At 38.9% G+C, this 27,359-nt stretch overlaps 1 protein-coding gene across 1 annotated transcript in view; it reads left to right on the forward strand.

Moving 5' to 3' along the window:
• The first annotated feature begins 456 nt into the window (after positions 1-456).
• Positions 457-27,359, forward strand: part of NIPAL2 (NIPA like domain containing 2) — a 74,049-nt gene continuing 47,146 nt past the window's right edge. Inside the window, exon 1 of the mRNA XM_074316349.1 lies at positions 457-730. Coding sequence (XP_074172450.1) covers positions 596-730 — 135 coding nt within the window. The 5' untranslated portion in view covers positions 457-595. The remainder of the gene's footprint in view (positions 731-27,359) is intronic.

Genomic DNA, 27,359 nt, shown 5'->3' on the forward strand with positions numbered 1-27,359 from the left:
TCCATATGCAAACCACTTTAAAAACACAAGTGAGAAAGAAACACTACATGTGCTAGATAGCTGAAATTGCCAGGTACAGACTGGCGAAGGTATCTGCTTTGGGATAGTCTATGCCTCCTTTCACTCCCATTCACTTCAGCAAATATTGACTGAGAGGTGCGGGAAGGGCTGGGAGGGCATTTAGCTATGACTTTATTGTCTCCCTGACAGGTGCAGATGACCTGCCCTCCACACCTCCCCCCTCACAGTCTGACCAGCTAGGACGCTGTGCACCAAGGCCTGGCGGCCAGGAGGGTGCAGAGCCAGCGAGCCAGGCGATGGGGGAGGGGGGGCGAGGGGTCAGACTGCAGCGATACCCCCCACACCCCTACCCCCAGCACCTGGCGCAGGAGGAGAGAGGCGGCGCACCTGGGGCGAAGGGGGGCGGGAGCCAGGTGGCCAAGGCGCGCCCGCCTTGCCCCCACACCCCACACCGAGCAGGAAGTGGCTGCGGCCCGCCCTGGCGCGGCCTCGGCTGGGCGCGCCTCCTCCGCGGAGCCTCGCGGAGCAGCCAGGCCAGGAGGCGTTCGAGCCGGAGCGCCCGGAACGAGACCTAATGGCGGCGCTGGCGCTCAGGGGCCCCGGGGACGCCGCCTCGGCCGCCCTGGATGAGCTGTCCCGCAACTTCACGTATGGGGCTCTGGGCGCCGGCAACGGCTCCCTGTCGGGCGCGTGGTACCGCAGGAACCAGGTAAGGGCCGTCCGCCCCGCCGCCCGGTGGGGACAGGCGCGGGGCCGCGGCGCCTCCTGCTCCTCGGCCGCCCTCCTGCCAAGTGTCAGAAAGACGCCGGGCGGTCCAAGTGGGACGAACTGACTTGATGTTTGCACACATGGGCTTAACTACCCATCATTTGGGAGAGCGGGGGGTACCCCCAGGCTTCCTCTCATGGACATCAGTCCCTGGGAGTGTGTCGCACAGGTCTGCGGTTCTGACCTCTGCGGGGTCACTCCTGGGCCTCTTGGTCCCGAACAATTCCGCCTTTCCAGCCTGAATCCTCCCTTTTCTCCTGGAAGGATTCTAGGAATGTGGGTGAATCTCCTCCACCCATATTCCCCTCAGGATCATTTCACAGTTAAAAAAGAAAAAGTGCCACCCCCTTCTCAGCAAAAGGGAGCTCATTAAGGGCAACGAAATGTCATTCCGGCGCAGATGCTCTGTGTGTGTGTGTGTGTGTGTGTGTGTGTGTGTGTGTGTGTGTGTGTGTGTGTGTGTGTGTGTCCGTCTGTGCCCAATGTCTCAGTACAGCTGTTCATTTCCGTACACTTGCATGATTCCTTTCTCACCAGCCCCTTGGGAAAACATTGTCAGCCTAAGAACGTCAGTTTACGCTGGGAATATATATATATTTAACAGCATCAAAGGGGATTGGAGCTGCCCATTTATTTTTGGCTTGGTTTAAGATCAGAAAAAGAGCTCTGGCGAGGGCTTCCTCTAGCCGCATTTATATTCTTCCAAGTGAGGACCAGTGATCTTGAGATGGTGGATTCCAGGCTTCCTCCTGTGTTCATAAGTGCGTTACTTTGTTCTCATTCTTTATCACATCCTTGGGTCTTTTTGTTTTACAACAGTATAATCATAAAGTATGTGTTGCTGTTGGTCTAAAGTGGACTTTTAAACCAAAAATCAAAGGTCTAGAATCCTTTTATGCTTGAAAAGTTTTTCAGTGTCAGTTTCTGAAATGTTAAAATTTTGTTTTCAAAAATTTAACACAGAAAATAACTTGCATAAAGACAAAGTAAGCATGTTCACCTTAGTTTTCAACACAGGGGAGAGCATTGCTTTAAGTCTTAACACAAGATACACTGAAATAGGAAAAATGGGGGGGGGGGCACAGAGCCTTTTGCTTATTGTATATAACCTATTCCATTTCCCCTTCCTCCCACCCAGAGCAGTTATAAGGGGTAGAATTGCTTTTTAAGAGAAGTTCTTAGAGTATATGTTATATTATGCTTATGCTAGTATCTGTTATGAGCATGTTATAATGTGCTTATGCTAGAAGTACTCCTAATAAAAGTTCAAGAAAGAGTTTTTCTCTTTTGATAAAGAACTTAGAGTGTTAAGTAGGTGTGACCTCCCATGGCATCATCCAAAACAGTAGAAAACATTGTTTTCACAGTGGAAATCTGTCGTCATTAGTTTTCTTTAATGTTTCCTGGAATTCAAGATTGTCTTGGCTGTCTGACACCTAAATACAGATAATCATGTGACATAAATGAGGATTTAACTTTATGTTTGCAAGGCTTAACTTGCATTTGACAGTATATATTTATACAGTTTGTAAAGGGTGTATCCAGAATATGCTAATTGAAATTACTCAGCTGACATCAAAACGATGGCTAGTTTGAGGTAAGACCTTATTAACTTTTCCCATTATTGTGCAAATTTAGGCTATCTTCTAAGACCTTCGTATTTTCCCCTTTCAGTAATTGCATTTGTTTTTAAGCAAAAGTAAAATTTGATTTTTTTAATTCACTCATCAGTTTATTTAATGCTTCTAGTGCTGGCCAGGTCAATAAAAATAAAATGGAGTTTAATTCTTTTTGACACGAACTGAAAATAGAAGGCTGAAAATGGGGGTGGCTCCAAAAAAACAAAATGTGAGATAAAAGTTTAGGACTCTCACACTCAAAATTAGCCTTGATTGCTGGAAAGCCAGAGTTTAATCAGTTTTATCACAACTGAAATATTTGGACAGCGTCTGTTCACTGATAGCCATCTCTCTTTGTCTTTCCAAGTGATAACCAACAGATCTGATAAATTAACCTTACTCGTAGAAAAAGACCAACTTCCCTGAAACACTTTTATGTAATAGATGAATATTTAACAGTGGCCTCTTAGAATCAGTGTTGTCTAAGGCAAAGATGTGAGTGCTTCTAGAGGAGGAAACTCAAAACAAGTAGAAGGTAGTAAGTAGGGGAAAATGTAGTCATGGGGAAAATGTTTTGGGTGGCCAGGGAAGTGAGGCCTTTGCCCGTTTGTGTCACTCAGGAGCCTGCCTATAAAAGTATAGATGCAATGGAGTTCTACAAAGATATTTTCTTTACATTTGATCCACAAGTTTTCAGTATAAAAGGATAATGTTTCTAATACAGTTATTTAGCTTCCTGCTGTCTATAAAGCACTGTGAGAATATTTGACATACAGTAGTTCCCCTTTATCCTTGGGGGAGTATGTTCCAAGACCCCCAATGAATACCTCCAACTATAGATAGTACTGAACCGTCTTATGTACTGTTTTTGCCTATGCATACATGCCCATGATAAAGTTTAATTTTTAAATTAGGCACAGTAAGAGATTAACAATAACATAACAAAACTTTCTCTCTCAAAATATCTTATTGTAACCATTGCTTACTTGAAGGAAATGGCTTGGTGTCACTTGTTTCATGGGACCCCTTGCTGCAGTCTTCATATAGGCTCAATGCCTTCTGGTGCAACATGTTGCTGACAATCAGAACATGTTTTCTGTTCATGTCTTCCACTCACAAATGTAATGCCTTTTCCATTTTAACTAAGCACTTACCATGTGCTGTGTCTGTAACTTTTGCACTTTGAGGGGCGACAGCAAAATAGCACAAAGTTCTTTTTTCTTCTTCACATTTTCATGGATAGAAGATTCATTCTTACTGTAGATCTTAGCAACCTCAGCATACAATTTTTTTTTTCCTTTCCTTAAGTCAAGAACTTTCACCATTTTGTTTAAAGGAAGCACTTTCCAGCTTCTCTTTGGCATATCCAAATTGTGCATCACTGCTCTTGCACTTTGGGGCCATTACTAAGTAAAATAGGGGTTACTTGAAAACAGGCACTGTGATACCATGGCAGTTGATCTGGTAACGGAAAGGGATACTAGGTAACTAACAGGTGGGTAGCATATACATAGATATGCTGGAGAAAAGGATGATTCATGTCCCAGGTGGGATGGAGCTGGACATGCAAGATTTCATCACGCTACTCTGAACAGCATGCAATTTAAAACTTATGAATTGTTGATTTCTGGAGTCTTAAAATGTATTTATTTATTTTGACATTTAGTATTATTTTAAATTAATTTTGGGTGTACAGCATAGTGGTTAAACATTTATATAATTTAAGAAGTGATCCCCCTAACTAGTCTAGTACCCACCTGGCAGTGTGCATTGTTATTACCATATTATTGATTATATTCTCTATGCTATATTTTACATCCCAATGACCATTTTGTATATGTGCTGCCGAAGCGAGCACCCCAATGACTATTTTGTATCTACCAATTTGTGCTTCCTAATCCTTTTTCACCTTTTTCACCTTGCCCCCAAACCCCCACCCATCTGTCACCTCGATAAATTTAATACCCATCTCACACCATACATAGTTATTACAATATTATTGACTATATTTAATATGCTACATAGGGTATCTACATCCCCATGACTACTGTGTAACAACCAATTTGTACTTCTTAATCCTTTCCCCTTTCTTATGCCCAATACCCTTTCCATCTGGCAACCTTCAAAATGTTTTCTGTATCTATCAGTGTGTTTCTGTTTTGTTTCTTTCTTTTGTTCTTTAGATTCCACTTATAAGTAAAATCACATTGTATCTGTCTTTCTCTGTCTGACATACTCCACACAATACCCTCCAGGTCCATCTATGCTACTGCAGATGGCAACAACCCATTTCCTTCCATGGCCAAGCGCATTCCCTTCCATGGCTGAGCGTATTCCATTGTATATATGCACCACTTCCTCTTTATCCATTCATCTATCAATGGACACCCATGCTGCTTCCACATCTTGGCCATTGTAAACAATGCAGCAATGAACATATGGGTGCATATGTCCCCTCGCAGTAGCATTTGGGTTTCTTTGGATAAATACCCAGAAGTCGGATTAATGGGTCCTTCTTTATATGTTGTTGTAGCCTTTGTTTTAAAGTCTATTTTGTCTGGTGTAAGTATTGCTACTTCAGCTTTTGTTATTCTTGTTTTTTGTTTCCATTTTTATGAAATATCTTTTTCCCATCCCTTTACTTTCTGTCTGCATGTGCCTTTTAATCTGAAGTGAGTCTCTTGTAGGCAGCATATGTAAGTGTCTTGTTTTCTTTTTCATTCAGCCACCCTATCTTTTCATTGGCATTTAATCCATTTACACTTAAACTAATTGTTGATAGATGTATAGTTATTGCCATTTTATTATTCATATATATATATATATATATATATATATATATATTTTTTTTTTTTTTTTTTTTTAAACAACACTTTTATTGGGGAACACTGTGTACTTCCAGGCCTTTTTTCCAAATCAAGTTGTTGTCCTTTCAGTCTTAGTTGTGGAGGGTGCCGTTCCACTTCAAGTTGTTGTCCTTTCAGTCTTAGTTGTGGAGGGTGCAGCTCAGCTCCAGGTCCAGTTGCTATTTCTAGTTGTAGGGGGCACAGCCCACCATCCCTTGCGGGAGTCGAACCAGCAACCTTGTGGTTGAGAGGTCGCACTCCAACCAACTGGGCCATCCGGGAGCTCAGTGTCAGCTCAGCTCAAGGTGCCGTGTTCAATTTTAGTTGCAGGGGGCGCTGCCCACCATCCCTTGCGGGACTCGAGGAGTTGAACCGGCAGCCTTGTGGTTGAGAGCCCACTGGCCCATGTGGGAATCTAACTGGCAGCCGTTGGAGTTAGGAGCATGGAGCTCTAACCGCCTGAGCCACTGGGCCGGCCCCTATTATTCATATTCTTGATCATCTTTGTTTTCTTCTTCTTAAAGAAGTCCTTCTAACATTTCTTGTAATACTGATTGGGTGGTGATGAACTCCTTTAGCTTTTCCTTGTCTGGGAAGTTCTTTATCTGTCCTTCAATTTTAAATGATAGCTTTGCTGGGTAGAGTAATCTTGGTTGTAGGTCCTTGGGTTTTATCACTTTTAATATTTCTTGCCAATACCTCCTGGCCTGCAAAGTGTCTGTTGAGAAATCAGCTGACAGTCTTATGTGAGCTCCCTTGTAGGGAACTAACTGCCTTTCTCTTGCTGCTTTTAAGATTCTCTCTTTGTCTTTAAGCTTTGACATTTTAATTATGATGTGTCTTGGTGTGGGCCTCTTTGGGTTCATCTTGTTTGGGATTCTGTGCTTCATAGGCTTGTATGTCTATTTCCTTCTCCAGGTTGGGGAAGTTTTCTGTCATCTCTTCAAATAGGTTTTCAATTCCTTGCGCGCGCGCTCTCTCTCTCTCTCTCTCTCTCTCTCTCTCTCTTCTCCTTCTGGCACCCCCATGATGCAAATGTTGTTACACTTGATGTTGTCCCAGAAGCCCCTTAAACTATCCTCATAGTTTTGAATTCTTTTTTCTCTTGCTGTTCTGATTGGGTGTTTTCTGCTACCTTATCTTCTAAATCGCTGATTCAGTCCTCTGCTTCATCCACTCTACTGTTGATCCCCTCTAATACATTCTTTATTTCAGTTATTGTATTCTTTATTTCTGACTTTTTAAAAATGTTTTTGATCTCCATTTTTATGTTTCCTATCTCTTTATTAAAGTTCTCCCTGAGATCATTGAGCACCCTGATAACCAGTGTTTTGAACTCTGCAGCTGATAGATTGCTTGTGTCCATTTTGTATAGTTGTGTTCCTGGAGCTTTGTTCTGTCTTTTATTTGGGACATGTTTCTTTGTCTCCACATTTTGGCTGCCTCCCTGTGTTTGTTTCTATATATCAGATAGGGCTCCTATGGCTTCCAGTCTTAGTAGAGTAGCCTTACATAATAGGTGTGCTGTGGGACCCAGTCGTGCAGTTTCCCTGGAGCCAGGTGCTCCAGGTGTGTCCCTGTGTGGGTTTTCTGTGCCCTCCTGTTGTAGTTAAGTCTTGGTTGCTGTTTGCACATCAGTGGAAGGGATTGATCCTCAGGCTGATAGGTTGTGAGGACTGGCTATGACTACAGTAGCGGAGCTGTGGTACAAGGGCTGATCCTACAGAGCAGGATTGGCTATAGCAGGCTCTAGTGCCTGCCCAGACTGTCCTTTGGGTGTGTTGTCCTTGGAGGCTGCTGGGTGATGCCCTGGCTTTGTCCGAAGCTGGCCACCAGGAGTGCCAGCCCTGAAACCTTCTGGGAGGGAACTTGTTACAGGCCATGTTTAGCCAAAGCCTGTGCTCTGCCCTGGCCACCTGTTATGAGCTACAAAGCAATCTGTGGATGGCCGCAGCATGCACTGGGCTTAGAGATGCCGCAAGAGGCCAATCTGCCAACCTGCCAATGAGGCTGGCTGTCGCGAGTGCCAGGCTTAGGGTTGCTCAGCCAGAGGTATGGGACACACCTAAGTCAAATTCTGCTCATTTGTGAGTTTTGTGAACCTTTGAGCGATTTTATGAAAGTCCACAGCATGAACTAAGACAAGTTGTTTGTATGGGAAAGCCACTGGAAGGGGCTTGGGTGTGTGAATGTTTTTTGGGTGGAGTCTCGGAATCACTAGGGTGGGGCCAACCAAAGGTGATAGCCAGTTTGATGGAGACTCAGATATGGTGTCTGCCTGCCTCTGCACACAGAGAGGTTGGAGGGTTTAGCAAAGAAACCATGGCTTCTACCAACTCTTTGGTCAGAGAGAAAGCTGCCCCTCCAGCCCTCTCTCTGAAGCCAGACAATTCAGTTTCTCCTTGTATGTCCCTGGCACCTTTCAAGCCACTGCCCCAGTGCTGGAGCTCAGGGTGAGTGAGTCTGTCAGCAAGTAAGTCCGTGCACGGTTCCTTGAAGAGGAAAACCTGGGGCTGCTGCCACCCTTCATCTCACTCAGCCATAATCTCTGCTGGTTTTCACAACCAGAAGTTATGGAGACTTCATTCCCCAGCACTGGAACCTTGGGCTGAGGAAGGGCTGGGAAACCTCGCTCCTCCAGAGGGTACCTCTGCAGCCAAGATATCCCTCCTGATTTTCAATGGTGACATGCAGGTGTGGGACCAGCCTGTTCTGTGTGTCTGCTTCTCCTACCAGTCATGAGGGGGCTTCTTGATGTCCATAGTTGTAGGGCTTCAGTTCAACTAGGTTTCAGATGATTCTCAATGATGATTGTTCTATAGTTTAGTTGTAATTGATGTGGTCCTGAGAGGAGGTGAGCACAGCGTTTACCTACTCTGCCATCTTAGCGGAAATCCTCTGGAATTTTCCATTTAATATTTTTGGACTGTGGTTGATAATGAGTAATTGAAACCGTGAAAAGTGAACCCGTGGATAAAGAGGACTACTATAGTGTTCAGATCCAAACCCTTCCAGGAAAGTTATTAGGTGCTTGGGGAAATAAACTATACAGGTAACTCCCAAACAAGGCAGTCTGTGGTAGGTGTCATGTGAGTAATATAAAACCCAAAAATTCAGAGCAAGGTGGCTTTTAACAGGGGCCATGAGGGATGTTTTGTGGAGAGATGGTATTTGAGCCAGACACTTAAAGATGGATAGAGTTTCGCTGATGGGAGGGTAAGGGTGAAGGGTATTCCAAGAAATGGAAAAGTCTGGGGACCAAGGAGTAGCCTCTGTGGCCTGGGCATTTTTGTACCTAGAGTAGAAGTCAGTGGCCATTCTGGTTGCAGTAGAAGGTGGAGACTGATTGCAAGGTGGAATTATAGTTTGAGGTCTTAGACATAGTCATGGATTGCCTTGAAGGGCTAGTTAAGAAGTTTGGATTTTGTCTTGTAGACAGTGGGGAACCATTGAGGGGTTGTTGACCAGGGAGTGGGAGAATCAAAGCAAATTAAATAAAAGAAATTTAAATTAGGGTTAGCAGGATGCAGAGGCCTCAAACTGGCCAGCTGTGGACTAAATCCAACCCAGAGATACGTCTTGTTAGACCTGCAGAGAGGTTTAAAAAATGTTTAATGCATTGCCAACCTTTAAAAATGAGTAGATTATATATGAAGTTTCAAGTTTCCATGACCTATTTAAATATTAGAAGTTCTAGCAACACTTGGCCCTCTTCCCCACATGACAACAGTGAGCTGGAGTTCACAGTGTAGAACAGCTGTGCTCCCCACTTAAGCTGCTCTCTTTTCTCTTATCTTTTTTACCTACTGGCCCCTGTAGGCACTTAACTTGCAACCAGTGTTAGAGGCTGTTGTCTATTTTCTGCTGTTAACCAGCTAAGTGTACTGGGCAAGTCATTCTAGGCTTCAGTCTTTACCAGTAAAGTTAGAGTTGGAATAGAAGCTCTTCAGACTGGTTGAATAAATAAATTAGAGAGAATGGAAAGGAAACAATAAATGTGGGAAATATTGTGAAGAAGGGGTGTTTTGTCACTGGTTCTTCAGTTTATGACATTGTCAAAAAGTTTATTCTGCATAGGGTGAAATGAAAATTCAGAATTTCTTATGTCCTTTATTTGAACTTTTGATTTTCAATGACTTGAATTTTGAAAGTTAACATATTTAAAGGAAAATTGATACAACTTGGCAGCAAAGAGGTGAAGCAAAGAAACTGACATTTGTTATGCATTTACTATGTGACACTTTATAGCTATTATCTCATTGGAGCCCTGAAACAATCTCGTAAGGTACATATTATCCTCACTGTTCATGTAAGGAAATTGTGTTAAATAACTTGCCCCCAAGTTCTTACAGCAAGTAGATTTAACTGCAAAGCTATTTTTTATTCCATGCCTGAAGCCCATTGCTTAGAAACTAAGGCTTGAAAAGAATGTGGTGGTAAGAGTAAATGTGAGGGGGGAAATGAACATGGCTTGTTTCACTGTTCTAAAGAAAAATCACATTGAGTTTTATATTGCCGTTTTATTGATTTTGCTTTCCTTCCATCTATCTCTTTTCTGCTGGTAGCTGCATCTGACTATCTCTTAAAGAAAGAAAAGTGCCAAAACTTCCAAATAGCCAAAGGGCCGAGTAGAGGTTGATGAACCTTTCCATTTCCTTCCCAAGAAAAATTTCTTTTTTGTTTTGTTTGTACTTACTGGGTTTCTTTGTTTATTTGTTTGTTTGTGGTTTTTTATTTTGGTTTTTTTTTGCCTTATGTATATAGAACATGGCATCTTCCATTTACCAGATTTTCTATGAGATGTGTATATAAGGTTGCAAGAAGAAGGAAGGAAGAGAAAGATTACCTCAAAGCCAGTGTATAGCAAAACTTTTGTGAAAATGATAATAATAGTCCCATGGTCCCTGTTAGAGGAACAGTCTTAGTTCTCTTGTGAACTTGGCAGCCCAGGTGTTTGCATTCATGTCTACCTGGTATTTTCTTTAGGGCTTCATTCATACCAACTAGTTATAATACTTGCATTGATGCAATCAGCAAAATTCAGGCTGTGGGCAACTTTGCCAGTTTATAGGTTTACATGGCTCAGTTTCTTCAAAAATGATTTTTACTAGGAAAAAAAAAAGGGAGAGAACCTGTAGATTAAAATAGACCTAAAATCCTATCAGAATAAAAAGACAACATTCAATTGCCATGTTTAGGGATGCACAGTTGGGTAATAAAACTATAAGGAAAAGCAAGGAAGTGATTGTCATAAAGTCAGGCCAGTGTTTCCTTGGGGAAAGGAGAGGTCGTGAAGGGATGGGGCAAAGGGAGGGCTTTGGGTGAACACCCAATTTCTGTTTCTTAATCTGGATGGTGTTATAAGGGTATTTACCTTATAATAATTCATTTTAGTAATTTATTCATCTATATCATTCTCCTTGCAGTTGTCTGTGTATATTATATTCTACAATTTAAAAATGTTTAAAAATAGTATTAGCATTGAACTTGCTGTTCAATTTGCATATTTTACCCAGGTAGTGTGGAAAATGGTATGCCATATTCATTTTATTTGCTTATGAGAATTAAACAATTCTTTTAAAAAGGTTGGTGATTGTTCAAATTGGCTATTGAGAACTTACCACGGAAGGGATGACATTCCCCTAAGCTATGTTTTTTGTTCTTGTATAATGCAGTGTTACAAACTCAGCCTCTTTACTAGATGTGTTGGCAAGTTTTTAATTTCTCTAAATCTTGGCTTTCTCTGTTGAAATAGTAATAATAATAACACTACAGACCCAATAACATACCCTATAACATAGCATTATAGGGTTGATGTAGGAATGACAGAAGGTATGTCAGATAGTTAGCAAATTGCCAGACACATAGAGCACTCAATAAATATTAGCAATTATTAGTAGTATTACAGTCAACATGTACTATAGGAAATGTCATAAAACATATAGTATTTATAAATGTTAGTAATTATTGGACAGCTCATTACAAATGGAAATGAGATAAATTATGTCAGGCATTTGATGTAATGTTGCTTTCTTTAAAACCACTGATTTCTCTGTATCTAGTGCTTTCCTCACCCTCTTTGATGTTTGCCTCTCTTTCACTCTCCAAATGTATTCGCATTACAGAACACTTCCTAATTGCAGTAATTTTCTAATTGAAACACTTGTTATCTTGAAATACTGAGGCAAGGATTCTTCCCATGTCGTCGGCCACTTTCCAGATTTCTGGATTGGGAAGATGGGTGTGTAGTACTGGAAATAGCCGACAGAGGTGCTTTGTGGCAGTAGGGTGATCACGTCTCCAGACACTGACTGTAGTTTATTTTAACCCACCAGCAGGACCAGCAGTGGGCATGCTCATGCCATGTTAACATTAAGACTTTGGTGCCATTTATTTTAGCTTAGGTTTTTTTTTCCCCCTGAAAATACAATATTGCCCTATTGAGTTTACACCTTTTGTAACCCTCTTCCCTGTGTTCTGTCTGAGTTTACACCTTTTGTAACTCGCTTCCCTGTCTGACAGACTTACATTTGCCTCACCTTGTCACTTGCCTGGAACCTTGCTCAGTGCCAGCGTGGTTTCCTGTCATCTTTGGCACATACCAGGAGGTATGGCTCCTGATATGTTTAGTCATGAGCTCCACACCTCACCAAAGATTGTGTCTGTCCGACATGACTCCTCGGACACCCACCCTGGCCTTGACAGGTCATACTGATTTCTGCCTAAAATGAATGTCCTGCTGCCTACCTACAGCCTCAGCATGGGTTTCCTAATTTACCTTCCTGCACCTCTCAAAGTGTTTTCGTCTTTCAGTAACTTGGACCACTCGCATGACTTCTTTAGATTGCAATAGGAGTCCATCTTTCTTCTGGCTTTTGAACGTGGCTTTCCTACCAAGAATGCTTTGTAAGTTAAGAATCTTAATTTGCAAGTCACAGAAAGCCTAACATTAACTGGCTTAAATTATAAAAGAAATGAATCAGTTTGGCGATGATGTAAAAGGCCAGAACTCTACGTTCATCTAAACCTTGGTCCAGAGAATCAAACAACATGGTAAACACTGTTTCTCCTTCTCCTCTGCAACTTTTGTTCCTCAGGGTTGTTGATTCCACTTTTAGGAGGCTCACCTCTCTAGCCTACAATTTTAGAAGGGAAAGCTTGACTTTCTCAACCAACGAAAATACATGTGCTTTAGTCTGACTGGGCAAGGGTAGGTCCACATCCTTTCCTGTATCAGTCACCAAGGCTAGAGTTACTGGGCTTTGTGTCCCAGAAGAAATTGGGAAGGGCTGGATGAAAGAGGGGTCCTGTAACCAAGAGAAAGGGATACTGTGTGGTCCTAAAGCAATGCCCACCAGAGGGCTTGAGTCCTCCTGTGGATTATACTGTCCCCTTGGGCACTCTCAGGCTAACACACCGCCCATCTCATCTAGGCCCTTCCCTTTCTGTATCCTGTATCATATGAGCAGCCCCTGAAAAGTAGTCCCCTGTTTAGCCTGCCTTGCCTTTGTGGGTGGGACTCCTTAGAAGCTTAGATTATAGGCTCAAGTTCTGAAATATTTTTACTAACATCATCTCTAAACAATGACTTATTTTTTAATTTTAGACTTGTCTACCCCCTACCTCTCCAAAAAAGAATCTGGAAAGACTTCTTGTCTTTCCTACTGATGGAAAAGTCAAAGGGAATCAGCTAGCAAAGGCGGTGTCCCTTGCTTAGTCCCTATCTTGCCTCTACCTGCTTAGCAATTTTTTACTATCAACAACCACCTCTTTAGTAGGTAGGAATCTCATAAAAGTTTAGTGAATTTAGGTGAAATACATATGGCATGTGAGTATAATGCTATAACAGAGTCCTAGAAGCCACATTAGCATTGCCAATATCTCATTCAAGGTCAAGGTGAATCCTGTGAATTCTGGGGGTGGGGAGGTCTTTGTTTCTTCTTCGGGCTCTGGACTTGCAGAGCTGTGATTGTTCAGAGCTGTTTGGGAGATAGCTGTACTGTGTTCCTTCTTGTCACAGCCCACATTAAGTTTGATTAGCTAATCGATAATGAGGGTCTGAAATGTAACCATCGTTCCACTCGATAAAAATCATAAGCAGAAATCCCTCCTCAACAGAGCAGTATTGGGCAGTAATATCAAAGAAATCAGAAAACATAGCCTGAATACTCAAAATGTAGCTCTATATGTGTGACATACATAATACATATGAAAGAGAGAAAAAGAAATAGAGACAGGCAGACAGACAGAAGGCTTTAGAAATACTTGAAAAGCATCATTTGAAGGACTGGTGTAAAGCTACCCTATCTTATACTCTCAATGGACTGTTTACGTTAAGCTTCAGGACTAACAAACATTGTATAGTTATGTAATTGTAAATAAGAGAGCCAAAGCAGAAGAGGAAATATTGTAATGTACCTTTGAATATGGCTGCCTCACTCACAACAGTGGAGAAATGGGTGGTTCTTTGTGAGCAAGGTACAAGCAGACCTCATGTTGCCAGCAGCTGCTACAGCCATAAAATAGAGAATAATTATGTTACATGTAGAGCATTTTATTAGTCTTATGAACTATACTTGCAGACCCAAATCACATCACCATTGATGAGTCCTCTGGGTGTCACCTGAGGGTTGACCAAGAGGTGTGTTGAGACATGTCTGCTGGACCAGTGGGATGTGAGAATTTTGCCAGGAATGGGAGGCTTGGGGATAGGAGATATTATGTTGGCTTTGAGGACTGGCCTTTTAGAGGCAATGGAGTGTCCAAGTCAAATGCCCAAGAGGTGTAGAAAACTTGAATCTGAATCCTGCCTTGATGTCAGGTCTGGTCTGTTCTCTTCTGGTCTGGTGGGTCACAAGGGCCACAGGAGTCTCTGGCCTGTCAGTGAGTGACAGTATCATGATTTCTCCCATCCCCTTATTGAGGCAGAAACTCATCCAATGGCTGGGGCTTGATATACACAATAGAGTTCAGCCTCCAGGGGATGGAGCTGGCAAAATATAGCCAGAGTTTAAGGCAGGCATTGCTCTCAAAAAGGAATGTGTACTCTGGAAACCCAGGTAGGTGTGGGGGAGACTTGTAACTAAGCACGTTAGGCTAGCGCTGCAAACAGCAGCCTGCAATCTGCTTCTTTGGAAACAGGATTACAGATTTTTATAATTATTATAATGAATATGTTCTTGCAAAATTTGAGAGTTATGGAAACTTATATTGATCTGGATGCAAACACTCACATTCTTTGTGGTCAACATGTCTGTCCTTGTTTGAAAGATTCCCTTTCCAATGTTATATGGGGTTGATTTGTTTTGTAGTAGAACCAAATTTAAGACTTCCTTAACTGTTATCTCACCTTTTGTGACTATTGTTGCTGTCCTTTTAACAAACTGTTAAAAGCCCCCAAAGGATGTGTTATTAAATGTATTAAACTATTTTCCATCAATTTGTTCTGTTGAAACGTAAATTTCTCAAGAGCAAAAAAACATGGTGGCTTCTTAAGTAAACTCGGTAAGGCTTATTCTCAATGGAGTTCAGTTTTTAAAAATAATGAATGTACGATTATGTAAGGAAGTGTGTTCCCAAGTAAAAAACAAAATGTAGTAGTTCTTAATTGTATGGGAAGGCAATATGTTGGGCTTTTCTGCCTAGGTTTTAAAGTTGATTAAAAGTTGGCATGGAACAGCTTGTAGAATAGCAATGATATACTGTGTTACGTAACCCTGACCTTTTCTGCTGGCTTTAAATCACCAGATTTGGATCTAGTGTCATGAGACTTTCTCATAAGAAAGACAATAACCTTACAGCATACAATAACCAAGATAAAATATTTTAAAATTTGTTCCTGATTGATTTTTTTCTTTCATCTTTTCACATATGGGATTATAGTTTTACCTTAGTGTTGCAGACAACTCAATTATTATATACAAGGGCAAAGGAGATTAGTGGTAAGAATAGTCCAACCCATTTAGCAGTCTGGAAAGCATTGCATATTTCAAGTTGTCTCCAACATTTACTGTAATGAATATAAATATTGTTTCTTTAAGCCCTGTTGTAATTAACTCTCCTCACATCTCTGAAGTCCTGAGGTAGTCTCCTAATAGTCTTCCTCTTACCTGGTCTTGCTCCCTGCCAGTCCATCCTCCATACTATAGCTGGTATGAGTCTTCTGAAAGTCAAATCTGGACCTATCTTCCTCTACTTTAGAGCCCTTCATGTCATAGTACCACCTACAGATCATGACACTGCCAGCCTCTCTAGTCCAGCTATTCCTGCATCTTCTGCTTCAAGGCCCTTCAGGGCACCTTTTTTACTGATGATATAATTAAGTTAAAGGTCTTGAGATAGGGAAATTAGCCTGGATTATCTGGATGGACCTAAATGCCATCACATGTATCTTTATATACAGTTTTTGTACTCCAAATTCACTCTTTTGCAAATCAGTCATCCTTTTGCAAATCAAATTCATCCTTTGCAGATCAAATTTTTCCACAAAAATGTTTTCTTAATCTTTGTGATAAAAATAAATCCAATGTTAAGTTATTGTTAAAATTAAACATTTTATTGCATGTATTTAATAAGAAACATAAAATACTTATTTAACATCAGAAACACTTATTTACTTCTAGCTTCGTTTATCACGGTTCTCCTGCTGCTGCTCATGTTAATTTCATATACATATTCATAAAATAATTATGACAATCTGTAGGACTAATAGTTGCAATGGAATGATTAGTAACGTCTACTAAACGTTCATGGTTTTATAGATCAGCCAAAATATTTCTCGTGCAAAACTTAATTTTTGAAAAACGAAGGTGCAATCGAAAGTTAATACACCAGCTCATGTGACTGTACCAATGGTTAGAGGACAAAATGTTTCTCTAATTGCAGCAGTGAACATTCAGGGAATGGTGTGGCATGAAATAATTTCACATTTCACAGTTACTTCAAATATTTTTTGTGAATTTCTTCAGAGATTATTGCTGAAATTGGATGAAGATAATATGGAGTAAGTGTGGACAATGTAAGCCTCCACAAAACCCAGGAAGAATGTGATCTTGTTGGTCAGACGAGACATACTTTATTATTTCTGCCACCATACTCTCCAATGATGAAAACCATTGAAGAAGTTTTTCAAAAATTAAGTTCTATGCAAGAAATGTCTCGGCTGATCCATCAAACCATGAACATTTAGTAGATGTTATTAATTATTCCATTGCAACTATTATTCCTACAGATTGTCATAATTATTTTATGAATATGTATATGAAATTAACATGAGCAGCAGCAGGAGAACCATGATAAACGAAGCTAGAAGTAAATAAGTATTTCTGATATTAAGTAAGTATTTTATGTTTATTATTAAATACATGCAATAAAATGTTTAATTTTAACAATAACTTAATATTGGATTTATTTTTATCACAGAGATTAAGAAAACATTTTTGTGGAAAAATTTGATCTGCAAAAGAATGAATTTGATTTGCAAAAAGGTGAATTTGATTTGCAAAAGGGTGAATTTGGAGTGCAAAGCTGGTAAGTGGGAGGCACAAGGAGATTACACATAGAAGAGGAGAATGCAGTGTGGCCACCATGGAGACAGGGATTAATTGGAGTGATATACCATAAACGAAGGATGGGCCAGCAGCTACCAGAAATTGGGAGAGGCAAGAAATGGATCCTCCGCTAGAACCTCCAGAGGTAGTGCCGCCCTGCCATCTTGATTTTAGCCCAATGAAATTGATTTGGAGCGTCTGGCCTCTAGAACTGTGAGAAAATAAATTTCTCTTGTTTTAAGCCACCAAGTCTGTGGTAACTTGTTAATAGTAGCCACAGGAAACTAATAATACTCTCCAAAGTAGGCAGATTTGCACTCTCTATCTCTTCTGTAGAGCATACCTCTACTATAGATTTAACAGATAGTAGTTGCTTTTTCTATTTCTTCTGAGCTTCTAGAGGGTAATTTGCATGCTCAATTCCTGACATCAGACCTAATGTTTAACAGTTCCTAAATAAATATGAAATGGATTCATGACTCAATGCATAGTATGTGATGTTAGCTTCCTCAAGTTGTCTGTCTCCCATATCTACCATCTTCTCTATGATCAATTTCAGGTCCTTTCCTCCATATTGTGAGTTTCTCCTAAGCAATGTCTGCATGTGGTTTTAAGGTGTGCAATGGTTTTATTTTTCTCTTTAATCTTTTCTTGGTTCAACCAGCTTTTTTAAATTTCTTGCTTTTATTTCTTTTCTTGTTATCATTTCTTCTTTTAACTCTTTTTAAATGAATCCATATTCTCTTTAATTTCATTGAGTCTGTAAAGCACTTTTTTTTTCACTTCTTACTTTGAAAATTTTCCAACCTATAGAAAATTAAGTAGTACAATAAACATCATATGTCCTTTACCTAGAGAGTCACCAATTGTGAATATTGTGAAACATTGTGTCTACCTGTTTATTAGGTGCAAATGCAAATCAACCCCAGTTCATTCCTAAGAGTTTCCTGTGAGATGGGATTAAATGAATGCCTATTTCTCAGGCATATATCCCCTTTCAGGTTCAGGCTCTTAAGGTCATTCCTGCAGTGGTTAGATGACCTAAAGCACTCAACCTGCAGTCTTTCTGGTACTAGAACTAGATCTCTCATTTCCTTGTTCAGACGTATTTTACTGCCTGGAACAGGAGATAGCATTATTCCAAGTGGGAGTTGAATAAGGCTATTACAGTATTCAAAACTAGCTCTGAATCTATGGTTCTTTTGAACCATGTACTAGCTCCATTGGGGTCTGATTCTGAATTTATATTTTGAAGGCAGAGCCAGGAATATGGTTGAGTTCAAAGCCAGAACTGCGACAGACTGTTAGCAATTCCATACACCCCTGTTATCGTATCCCATCTCCATTTGGCCAAACTGTCCCACCCATGGATTATAGCTCAGTAACTTTTTGCAAAATTCTAAAGAACATTCTGGCACAAAAAAGTAGGATAGAAGATTGTTATTCCAAATAAAACAAAAACATCCTTAATATATATCAGTGCTGATATTTTCAACCTCATTCTAGATAAGTTGTTTGCTGTGTGTCCCACCATCTGTTTGCCAAGATATCCTGGAAAAGCCAGAAATTAAGCTACAGTGGTGACAAAAGTGAGCACTGCAAAAATTAAGGGCATCTGTCTGTGTCTCTGGCTTGTACTTCTAGCTGCTTGATTAAGCTGTGGAGCAACCTCTCCTTCTATTATCTTTGCATTATTTTATTTTCACCAAGGAAAAGAAACAGATTCTGCTAATTTTAAAACCGCAGTAAATTGACATTGACTAGCCAGAAGGTTACTTATTGCAATCTATGGAAAATAGTGATTCAGAGATGAGCTGGATGTCTTGGGGCCAAAATTTGCCTCCTATCTAACTGTGTGACTTCACACAAGTCACTTTCCTTCTTTGGCCCTCTGCTATTTTTCCAGACCAGTCTCCCCATCAGTAAGGAGGGTTTGAAGGGAAGAGAGGAGCTCCAAGCTTCCACGAATTCTAAAATGCTAGAAAACAGATAACACTCTGAATAAAAGTAATAATGTAAACTAGACATCTTTAACCTAATTTAAATGGCAAGTTTATAAGGGCATGCTCACTGTATGCAAATGGTACTTCTGACTGCAGATGAGGATTCTGTAGTCATTAAAGCACACTTACCAGAGCCTCTAATTGGAAACAGCACTTGGTAGTGGTTTCCTCGAGTTACTATATGTCCTTGAAGATAATTAAACAACCTTTTAGAAACACTGCAAATTTGAAGCTTCCCTCCCCAACAGTTAGGGGCATTAATGAGGATTTGCTGTATCACTACTATTTACAAGTATGTGTTAAAAGAATTTAATGGGCATGCAATTAATCTTGAATAATTAGGTAAATTTTCAGAAAAATAAAAATAAAATACACCAGTTTATACTGAATGTTATCAGGAAAATATTTCTTGTACCTGTTTTATATCTGTATATTTCTTGCTCTTTTAGAATAATATGAATTAACTAGATTTTAACGGTCAGCAGGCAGCTTTTAATTGCACTAGAAGACACTCTTAATTGTTAAAATCTGAATTCTGGGACAAGCTTGTGCTCTCATAAAAATGAGTGTTTGGCGAATAAGACAAACAAACAAAAACTTATAGACACAGACAACAGTTTAGTGGTTACCAGAGGGTAAGGGGGGAGGAGGGTAGTAGAAGAGGGTAAAGAGGGTCAAATATTTGGTGATGGAAGGAAAACTAACTCTGAGTGGTGAACAAACAATGCAATATATAGATGATGTATTATAGAAATGTACACTTGAAACCTATATAATTTTACTAACTCCAGTAAATTTAATAAAGATCAAAAATGAGTGTTTGATGTATTCAAACTCCAATTTACTATAAAATACTCCCTTGAGAAATTCGTAGGGCCAAAGGTCAAAATTTACTCTTTCTAGACAATCTGGTAGTAGTAGTTCAGTTCAAATAGTATTTAATAAATAATTTCTTTGTGCCAGATCCTATACTAGTCATTAGGGTTAAAAAGATGAGTTGATGAGTAAATCGCATCTCTGCCCTCAAGGAACATATGTATGGTGTAGAGGAGAAATGAACTTATAAAAAGTAATTACAGTACAGTATAATATATGTACTGATACAAATGTATAAAGACTCAAGTTAGAGGACGGAGGTCAGAAAAGCTAAGCTAGAAGATAGATATGAAGAAATTATTTATAATTCAGTAAAAAGAGATAAACAGTCAGAATATATGAGTTAATTTAGGCCAAAAGGAGGATAGAATTAAAAAGTCTAACATACTCATAAGAGGAATTCCATATGGAGAGAATAGAGAGTATAAAAGAGAGATGATAGTCAAAGAGATAATAGTTGAGAATTTAAAATTGATGAAAGACACGAATCCTCAAATTGAAGCATATGTCCCAGCAAAAAGTAATTCACATATAGAAAAACTGTGGTGAAACTGCTGAAAACCAATGACAAAGAAAATCTTGAAAGCATCCTGAGAAAAATGACAGATTACCTACAAAGGAGCAAAAATTAGATCGACAATCTACTTCTCAGCAACAATAAGGGCCAGAAAACGTGGAATAATACCATCAAATTTCTGAATGACATAACTCTCAGCCTGTATTTATATACTCAAGATGAAAGATGACATGAAGATGTTTGCAGAATAACAGAAAATTTCAACTCAAAGGATTTCATTAAAAGAGTTACTAAAGTTTTCTTCAGGAAGGACACTGAACCCAGAATTAAAATTAAGATACAAGAACTTAATATTCCAAAAGTAGGATAATCTAAATGTTCATCAACCGATTAATACATAAATAAAATGTGGTATATCAGTAAATGTTATATAGCCATAAAAAGGAATGATAATGATACATACTACATACATGATACATGTTACAACAAAATGAACCTTTAAAATATCATGCTAAGTGAAGAAAACCAGACACAAAAGGTCACATTATTGTATGAGTCCATTTATATAAAATGTCCAGAATAGGCAAATCCATATAGACAGAAAGTAGATTGGTGATTGCCAGGGACTGAGTTAGAAAAGGGAAAGTGACTGCTAATGGGGATGGAGTTTCTTTCTGGGGTGATGAAATATTCAGAAATCAGATAGTAGTCATGGTTGCACAACTCTGTGAATATACTACAAACTTGAATTGCATACTTTAAAAGAACAAACATTATGGTATGTAAATTATATCTCAATAGAACTTTTTTTTTTTAAGAGCAGTTTATGGCTCTTGACAGGTGGCCCCCAGGAAAGGGCATAGTCTGTGGCTGAACTTGACCTGCAATAAGGCCCCTCCCAGAAGGCCCTGGGCCTGGGAACCTAATAGCCAGCTTTGGACCTCACGGCCAGGAGCTTCCAAGGATGACACATTCAAAGAAAAGACTGGGCAGGCACCAGAGCCCTGCTAAAGTGAATCCTGCTCTGTAGGGTCAGCCCCTGCAACACTGCTCCTCCACTATAATCATGGCCAGTCCTCACAGCCAATCAGCCTGAGGGTCAGTCCCTCCCACTGATATGCAAACAGCAACCAAGGCTCAACTACATCAGGAGGGCACACAACCCACACAAGGGACACACCTGGAGCACCCAGCTCAGGTGACCAGGGAGATTGCACCACTGGCTCTCACAGGACACCTACTACATAAGGCCACTCTACTAAGACCAGGAGGCACAGCTCTACCTAACACATAGAAACAAACACAGGGAAGCAGCCAAAATGGGGAGACAAAGAAACATGTCCCAAATAAAAAAAAACAAAAAAACAAAGCTTCAGAAAAAGAACTAAACAAAATTGACACAAGCAATCTACCGGACACAGAGTTCAAAACGCTGGTTATTAGGATGCTTAATGATCTCAGGAAGAACTTCAACAAAGAGATAGGGAACATAAAAATAGAAATTGAAAACATTAAAAGAAACCAGTCAGAAAGAAAGAATACAATAACTGAAGTGAAGAATACATTAGAGGGAATCAACAGTAGAGTAGGTGAAGCAGAGGATCAAATAAGCGATTTAGAAGATAATATAGCAGAAAACACCCAAGCAGAACAGCAAAAAGAAAAAGAAGAATCCCCAAAAATGAGAGTACTTTAAGGGGCCTCTGGGACAACATCAAGTGTAACAACATTCTCATCATGGGGGTACCAGAAGGAGAAGAGAGCGAAAGCAAGGAATTGAAAAACTATTTGAAGAAATAATGACAGAAGACTTCCCTAACCTGGGGAAGGAAATAGACACACAAGCCCAGGAAGCACAGAGTCCCAAACAAGATGAACCCAAGGAGGCCCAAGATACATCATAATTAAAATGCCAAAGCATAAAGGCAAGAGAATCTTAGAAGCAGCAAGAGCAAAGCAGTTAGTTATCTACAACGGAGCTTCCGTAAGACTGTCAGCTAATTTTTCAACAGAAACTTTGCAAACCAGAACGACTGGTACAAAATATTCAAAGTGATGAAAAGCAAGGACCTACAACCAAGATTAGTCTATCCAGCAATGCTATGATTCAGAATCAAAGGACAGATAAAGAGAGTCCCAAACAAAAGGGGTTCATCACTATCAAACCAGTATTATAAGGAATGTTAGAGGAACTTCTTTAAAATGGAAAAAAAAAAAAAAGAAAAAAAATATGAGTAATAAAATGGCAATAACTACATATCTATCAACAGTTACTTTAAATGTAAATTAATTGAATGCTCCAATCAAAAGATAGGGTGCTTGAATGGATAAAAAAACAAGACTCTTACATATGTTGCCTATAAGAGACTCACTTCAGATCAAGAGACACACACACAGACTGAAAGTAAAGGGATGGAAAAATAAGGACCTAGTAATCTCACTTCTGTATATTTATTTGAAGAAACCCAAAATGCTGCTTTGAGGGGATGTGTACATCCTTATGTTCACTGCAGTATTGTTTACAATAGCCAAGGCATGTAGGCAGCCTGGGTGTCCATCAATGGATAAAAAAAGAGGAGGTGGTACTTTTGAGTATATACAATGGAATATTGCTTGGCCATGGAATAGAATGGGTTCTTGCCATCAGTGGCAGCATTGATGGACCTGGAGGGTATTGTGCCGAGTAGAGTATGTCAGACAGAGAAAGACAGATGCAGTGTGATTTTGCTTATATGTGGAATCTAAAGAACAACAACAACAAAAAAAAACAAAACAAAAAAAACAGAAACAAACTCATAGATACAGAAAAAATTTTGATGGTTGCAAGATGGGAGGGCAGTTGGGGTTGGGTGAAAAGGGGGAAGGAATTAAGAAGTACAAATTGGTAGTTACAAAACAGTCATGGGGATGTAAAGTAAAACATAGGGAATATAATCAATAATATGGTAATAACTATGTATAGTGGGTACTAGACTAGTCAGGGAGATCATTTCTTAAATTATACCAATGTCTAACCACTATGCTGTACACCTGAGATTAATATAATATTGTCTGTCAACTGTAATTTAAAACATTTAAAAGGGAGGGGAAAAGTGAAGGGGAATAAGAGCTCAAATTTCCAGGCATGAAATGGGTCATGAGAATATAATGTACAGCATAGGGAACATAGTCAATAATATTGTGATAGTGTGGTACAGTGTGAGATGGTTGCTGGATTTATGGTGATCACTTCTTTAGGTATATAAATGCTGAATAACTGTGGTGTGCACCTGAAACTAATATGATAGTGCATGTCAGCTATGTTTTAATAAAAACCTTTTAAAAAGAGCAGTGGTGAACAAAGAAATAGATAAACATGGATAAATAAGGCAAGTATTGACTGTATAACACAATAATAACAGTGACTAAAACATCAATAACATGTAAAATAGGCAAGAAGAAATTTAGTTAAATCAAATGGAAGTTTTTATGTTTAGAAGGATAGGAATTTTGAATATTTGAATTTATGTTGGGAATGCATGATAAACTTAATAATGGAGAAACTTTTATCACTTATACATTGCTGTTGGGAATGTAAAATGGTACAGCTGCTCTGGAAACTAGTTTGACACCCTTTCAAAACTAAAAATGGACTTACCATGTGACCTAGCAATTACACTTTGAGGCATTTATGTCAGAGAAAAGAAGACTTATTTTCATGCAGAATTTGTACACAAATCTTCATAGCAGCTTTTTTCATACAGCCAAAAGCTAGCTGTCATTATTTGACATTCAGTGACACCCACTGAATGTCAAATGTCACTCAGTGACTGAATGACTAAACAAACTATGGTGCATCCATGCCATGGAATACTACGCAGCAATTAAAAGGAACAGACTATTGGGCCAACAACTTGGATTAATATCAAGGCTGATGCCAACTTCAAAAGGATACATGGTTCCATCCTTTTCACGCATTTGTGAAATAACGTGGTTATAAAGATAGAGAACAAATTAGTGATTACTAGAGGTTAGGGATGGGGAGGGAAAGCAGATGGGTATATCTCTAACAGGAGGCAATGGTGGTGGTATGTTATGGTGATGGTACAAATGAGTATCTTACACACACACACACATACACAATGCAAGTGACTGAAATCTGAATAAAATAAGACCTTTACCAATGTCAATTTCTTGGTTTTGATATTATTGTAGTTGTGTAAGGTGTTAACACTGACGGGAGGACTGAGGGAAGAGTACATGGGACCTAGCTGTACAGTTCTTTACAACCTACTATAAGTCTATAATTATTTCAAAGTATAAAACTTTTAAAAATTAACAGTAATTACTAAAAGAATCTTAAAAAAGATGTTTAACTTCCTAGCAAGAATAGCAGAGGAAAGAAAAGAAAACTCAAAAATCCAACAGGATTCAGGAGAGGAGAAATTAGAAAGCAAAGAAAAAGCAAGAAAACTACAAACACACAAAAGAAGATAGTAGAAATAAATGAAAATATATTTGTAGGACCTGCCTTGTGGCTCAGGCGGTTAGAGCTCCATGCTCCTAACTCTGAAGGCTGCTGGTTCGATTCCCACATGGGCCAGTGGGCTCTTAACCACAAGGTTGCCAGTTCAATTCCTCGAGTACTGCAAGGGATCGTGGGCTCTGCCCCCTGCAACTAAGATTGAACACGGCACCTTGAGCTGAGCTGCCGCTGAGCTCCCGGATGGCTCAGTTGGTTGGAGCGCATCCTCTCAACCACAAGGTTGCCGGTTCGACTCCTGCAAGGGATGGTGGGCTGCACCGCCTGCAACTAGCAATGGCAACTGGACCTGGAGCTGAGCTGCGCCCTCCACAACTAAGACTGAAAGAACAACAACTTGAAGCTGAACAACTTCAGCTGAAGATTGAAAGGACAACAACTTGGAAAAAAGTCCTGGAAGTACACACTGTTCCCCGATAAAGTCCTGTTCCCCTTCCTCCAATAAAATCTTTTAAAAAAAACCCAGAGACTATTTTAAAATATATATATATGTGTATATATATATGTATATTTGTAATCATAATAAATAAAATGGACTAAAAGACAGTAGAAATAAATGAAAATATATTTGTAATCAGAATAAACAAAATGGACTAACTTCCCATTTGACAAAATGTCTCAGGATGTTTTTTCCAGTTATTTTCTATGTATAAGAAACCTGACTAAAATATAATGACACTCCACTCCAACCAGAAATGCTGAAAGTAAAGTGATGTGGAAAGTTGCAAATACCAAAAGAAAGCAGCCACATTATATTAATATCCAATAAAATAGACTTTAAAGCAAAACCATTACTGAGATTTAAAAAGTCAACACATGATGATAAAAGGAACAATTAACTGGGAAGATGAAACAATCCTGAACTTGTATACACCTAACACTATAGCTTCAAAATACATAAAGCAAAACTCAGTAGATTTAAAAGGAAAATGGATAAATCCACATTCGTAGTAGATTTTTAATATACCCCCCTAGGCAATTGATAGACAAAGTAGTCCAAAATTTAGTAAGAGTATCAAACATTTGAGCAATAAATTAATGAAGATAGATAGATAGATAGAATATGTAAATATATATAACTCAACAATTAAATACTTTCTTTTCAAGCATACATGGAATACTTATAAAATGTGACTATGCACTACAAGTTCACAAAACAAATTTCAATTTACACCATATACTAAGTCAAAAAGCATCATTTACTGCCCACAGCATATTTTCTGCCCACAACTGAAAATTAGAAAATTAGTAACAAAGTGATAACCAACACCCCATTTGTTTAAAAGTATTAAAATGCACACCTCTAAATAATATAAGACTCAGATAAAAATAAGATAATTAGAAAATATTTAGGACTAAATGCCAATGATAACTGTACATGCCAAAACTATACAAGCAGCTAAAACAGAGAAATGTGCAGCCGTACTTGCATATATTATTAGATAGAAAGAGGAAAAGCTAATGAGTTAAGGGTCTAAAGAAGATGAAAAAAATATTGAATAAACAAAATAAAGATAAAAATAAATCTAGGAAGGAAAGAAATATGTCAACTTCAGAAAAAAGTTACTTATCACTGGGAGAGAAGAGACTGAAATAGAGCTACCATGTTTTCCCGAAAATAAGACCTAGCCAGACAATCAGCTCTAATGTGTCTTTTGGAGCAAAAATTAATATAAGACCCAATATTATATTATATTATATTATATTATATTATATTATATTATATTATATTATATTATATTATATTATATTATATTATATTATATTATATTATATTATATTATATTATATTATATTATATTATATTATATTATATTATATTATATTATACCCAGTCTTATATAAGACCCAGTTTTATGTTATAGTAAAATAAAACTGCGTCTTATATTAATTTTTGCTCCAAAAGACACATTAGAGCCGATTATTCCGCTAGATCTCATTTTCGGGGAAACACGGTAGCTACATTTGTAGCATTTTATTTCTCTGGGCAAAAATAAAAGATGTAAATGCTTTGTGTTTTTCAGATTATTCTATTTTTTTGTAACAACTTTATTAAAATATAATTCACATACCATACAATTCCCCATTTAAAGTATACAATTTACTGGTGTTTAGTATATTCACAGAGTTGTGCGACCATCACCACAATTTTAGAACTTTATTACCTCAAAAAGAAACCCACCACCCTTTAACTGTCACCCCCAAGCCCTTCATTCTTTCCAGCTCTAAGCAACCACTAATCTGCTCTCTCTCTATAGATTTGCCTGTTCTGGACCTTTCACATAAATGGAATCATCTTTTGTGACTAGATTCTTTCACTTAGCATAACATTTTCAAGGCTCATCCAGGTTGTAGCATTCAGTCCTTTTTATGATAGAATAATATTCCATTGTATGAATGCTCTACATTTTATTTATTCATTAGTTGATGGACATTTGAGTCCTTTCTACTTTGGGCTATTATGAATAATACTGCTGTGGACATTTGTGTACAAGGTTTTGTGTGGACATACGTTTTCATTTCTCTTGGATACATACCTAGGAGTGGAGGTGCTGAGTCAAATGCAAAGTCTTAACTTTTTGAGTAACTGCCAGACTGTCTCCCAAGGTAGTTGTACCATTTTATATTTCCATCAGCA

This window comes from Rhinolophus sinicus, linkage group LG12 (assembly GCF_036562045.2).
Source record: "Rhinolophus sinicus isolate RSC01 linkage group LG12, ASM3656204v1, whole genome shotgun sequence".
Classification (NCBI taxonomy): Eukaryota; Metazoa; Chordata; class Mammalia; order Chiroptera; family Rhinolophidae; genus Rhinolophus; species Rhinolophus sinicus.